Source organism: Mus caroli, chromosome 11 (genome assembly GCF_900094665.2).
Source record: "Mus caroli chromosome 11, CAROLI_EIJ_v1.1, whole genome shotgun sequence".
Classification (NCBI taxonomy): Eukaryota; Metazoa; Chordata; class Mammalia; order Rodentia; family Muridae; genus Mus; species Mus caroli.
In genome coordinates this window covers 63,623,570-63,627,351 of record NC_034580.1, presented here as the reverse complement: position 1 = coordinate 63,627,351, position 3,782 = coordinate 63,623,570, and the positions used below count along the sequence as shown (strand labels likewise).

Genomic DNA, 3,782 nt, shown 5'->3' with positions numbered 1-3,782 from the left:
ACCTGAACTTCGTCATCCTTCCGAATGGGCATAGACCGAACGTTATACTTCTGTCTCAGCTCTTTGGAAAGAGGGGAAGACATGATCTTCCTCCGAATGTGAGAAGGCGCATTGAAATGCCGTTTGCGGTTCTTGCTTCGGTCAGAAGTCACGAAGGGATTGAACTTCATTTTGGCTAAAAAAAAAATAAACCCAACAACAGAAGACCCTTTAACGCTTCAAGTCTCAACCAGTTCCCTAAACTGCATCAACTCCACTCCAAAAGCACACAGCGTTCACTGGAAGGTATCATCGGTCACTCCAGACCTGCCCATCTGAGGGTTTTTTCGTCTTTAAAGACCGAAAACAAGGTGAAGACTCTGCCATTAGTAACAGCTATCTTATTTTTAAACATGACTTTCCAACTTCAGCATCCCGGGAGGGTCCTACACAGCATCCGTCTTTACCTTCTCATTTACCGCCTCCGGTGCTCTGCATTTTGCCCCCCACTTAAGCATGGAAGCAAGGGCGGATCTCCAAGCCCTCCCAACCGGCGAGAGGGCAACCGCACGGATGACTCGGGGCTTATGATTTAACTCCATCTCCATGGGCCCCGCCGGCCTTCGAGTCCACGAACCTGGTCCCCTACCCCTCTCCAGACCCGCGGTCCCTGGCTAGGAAAGACACGGACAGAGCCCGCCCCAGCTCGGCTCCCTGACTAATGCCGGGCCAGCAAGGCCGTCTCGGGGCCTCGGGACAGAAAAGCCTCCTCGCCTCGCCGCGGATGGCTGCGGATTACCAGCGACAACCCGCCGAAAACTCACCGGCTACGATCCACCGATGGCCGCAAAAGGAAAGAGAACTACACGCGACTTCCGGTTCTGTAAGTTGCCGCGAGATCTCGCGAGAGTCTCGGAGCGAAAGGGGAAAGGAGGTTGGGAGAAAAGAAGAAACTAGGAATGGGAGTTTAGCGCCATCTAGCGGCTCGGAGGGGGACTGCAAGGGGTCCTGACGTCATCCCTCGGTGGTGTGCGTGGTAGGCTTAGTCCTCTAGGGAAGGCAGTGCTCCCGGGATGAAGAGGGTTGCTTAGGGACCGTAGGCCAGCGTGATGGAGGAGTGAGAGGACCTGGGAGATCTCACCCTTCCATTCCTCCATTCCTGGGCTCCGGGCGAAGCGCAAGACCTACTTTTAGGCGCGGAGTGGCTCTGGGACCTTGGCCAGACGGTTACCTCGGTGACTTGACCTATAGGAGTTAGTCCTTATAATTAGCCCCAGCTGGCCGCTCCCACATCTGGGTGGATTCTGACTACTCTGGGTCCTTCTGCGAAATTGAGATCATCCCTCACCTGAACGGTCGGAAATAGATCTTGGCCCTCTGATGATGCCAAGTTGCTGGTTCAGATCACGCTTAAACAAACAGACCCGAGGCCAGATCCCCCGGAGCTCCCGGGGACTGGACCACCAACAAAAGATTACAGGCTCCGGTCACAAACGGGGCAGAGGATGGCCTTGTTGGACATTAGTGAGAGGGGCGGCCCTTGGGCCTGAGGGTGTTCCATGCCCCAGTGTAGGGGAATGCCAGGGCGGGAAGACGGGAGTGGGTGGGTGGGTGGGGGAGGTAAGGGCAGAGGGGATGGGATAGGAGAGTTCAGAAGGGGAGACCTGGAAAGGGGAAAACATTTGAAATGTAAATAAAGAAAATATCCAATTTAAAAAAAAAAAGGAAAAGCCGGCATTGGTGGCGCCCGCCTTTAATCCCAGCACTTGGGAGGCAGAGGCAGGCGGATATCTTAGTTCGAGGCCAGCCTGGTCTACAGCTTGAGTTCCAGGACAGCCAAGGCTACACAGAGAAACCCTGTCTCGAAAAACTGAAAACATGGAAAGAGAAAAAGAAAGAAAGAAAGAAAGAAAAGAAAGAGACACGGGGAGGACTTTCAGCACAGACAGGTGTACCCTTTAAAACTACGACCTCAAACCTCTCCTGAGAGTTCTCGGTTCCAGATCTGATGGAGGTAGGTCAAGGGGATCTGATTCCCTGCAAATGGGTTTTGAGGCATATAGCTGTCATGCTAACAGGAGGCACATACTTTTTTTTTTTTTTTTTTTTTTTTTTTTTTTTTTTTTCGTTTTTTTGTTTTTCCGAGACAGGGTTTCTCTGTATAGCCCTGGCTGTCCTGGAACTCACTTTGTAGACCAGGCTGGCCTCGAACTCAGAAATCTGCCATCTGCCTACCTCTGCCTCCCAAGTGCTGGGATTAAAGGTGTGCGCCACCACGCCCGGTGAGGCACGTTCTTCTTAAGATACAGGGAGCTTTGGGAACACTGGGCAGGACACACTCTTCTATGCCCTTTAACATCACTAACGTCTTTAGGCAGATGCAGGTGTACTGTACTGTCCTCAGTTTACAGAGTGGATAACTGAGCCATGGAGCAGTGACAAGAAGGTGCAAAGGGACACAGGACCTATGACTTCTAGCGGAGTTTAGAACCTATGAGGCTGGCTCTCCGGGTCCCCCTAGAAACGACATGACTCGATATCAGAGCTACACAGAGAAATCCTGTCTTGGGAAACTCGATATGACAGTTTGTAAGAACTGTCAAGTTGAAGAGTGAGAAACCATACCTTTGAGGGTTCAAAATAGAGTCATCAGTATTCATGATTTTAAAATAGTGTGTTGTCAAATATTCTGTAAGAGAAAGAGCCCCAAATTTATATGCCACTGAAAAATTGAAAGCTGGGTGAGCCGGTGCACACCTTTAATTCCAACATTTGGGAGGCAGAGGAAGGGGGGTGGTCTCCGAGTTTGAGGCCAGTCTGGTCTGCAGAGTGAGTTTCAGGACAGTCGGGGCTACACAGAGAAACCCTGTCTNGAAAAACAAGAACAAAACCAAGGCAAAAAAAAGAAAGAAAGAAAAGAAAAAGAAAAGGAAAAATTGAATAAAACCTGCAGCAGTTCTATTCAATAAATGCTTGTGGTGCGTCCTTCATAAGCTAGCTTAGAATACTGGGGTGACAAAATAATTCCAGGTTTGTGCTTGCAGGAAGTCATGGTCCAAGAGGGGAGACAGGCATGGGAAGCAGCAATTTGGGATCATGGGAAGCTTGAACCCGCCGTCTTTAGCTTTAGGGTCAGGGAGATGTGTGCAGTGAGGTAGGTCACCCTTGAGTGAGGTTTGAAGAATGTTAAACTTAGCTCCTCGAGGCAGTGGGGTAGCTTGAGGACAGGCAAGTGGCATTTTCCGGGAACTAAGTTCTGTGCCTTTTAGAGGGAAGCCCAGAGGTCACAGGGTGATAGGAGCTGCCCGTGCCTCCTGCCCTCTGTGCTTTTCTTCCTCCTTTCAGACTCATCAGCTTACTTTCAGGGAAAGCATTTTTAGTTTCCTTCACAATCTCCCCTCCACCAGGACTCCCCTCATTCTCTGGGGACACCCTGCCCTGACTAGTGCCACCTTGGTTCCCCCCATCAGCAGATTGTGACTCATCAGAATGAAACCTTTAGGTCAGGGTTGGGACAGCACAGCCACTTCATACAGCGATAAGATTGTTAAATTACAGTGATACAACAAATTGCCTGTAGTCTAGTTATGGTCTGCTTATCTTGCCAGTGTCTGTTGGGTGTCTGGCTCACACCCTTCCTCTCTGCCTTCTAACCTGACCGAAAGAGACCCTTTATTTATTTTAGTTTCCCAAGACAGGATTTCTCTGTGTAGCTCTGTCTTGGAACTCACTCTATAGACCAGGCTGGCCCACAGAGCTCTGCCTGCCTCTGCCTCCCAAAGCTGGGGTTAAAGATGTGCACC

General features: G+C 50.4%; 1 protein-coding gene across 2 annotated transcripts in view; it reads right to left on the bottom strand.

Annotated features, from left to right (window-relative positions):
• Positions 1-903, bottom strand: part of Rpl26 (ribosomal protein L26) — a 3,501-nt gene extending 2,598 nt beyond the window's left edge. The window contains exons 1-2 of one of the 2 annotated variants that reach the window (XM_029484240.1): positions 804-903; positions 3-175 (exon numbers count right to left, since the gene is read on the bottom strand). In XM_029484240.1, the coding sequence (XP_029340100.1) occupies positions 3-170 (168 nt within the window). In that variant the 5' untranslated portion in view covers positions 171-175; positions 804-903. The remainder of the gene's footprint in view (positions 1-2; positions 176-803) is intronic. The other variant, XM_029484239.1, reaches the window with a different exon arrangement.
• Positions 904-3,782: the final 2,879 nt, after the last annotated feature.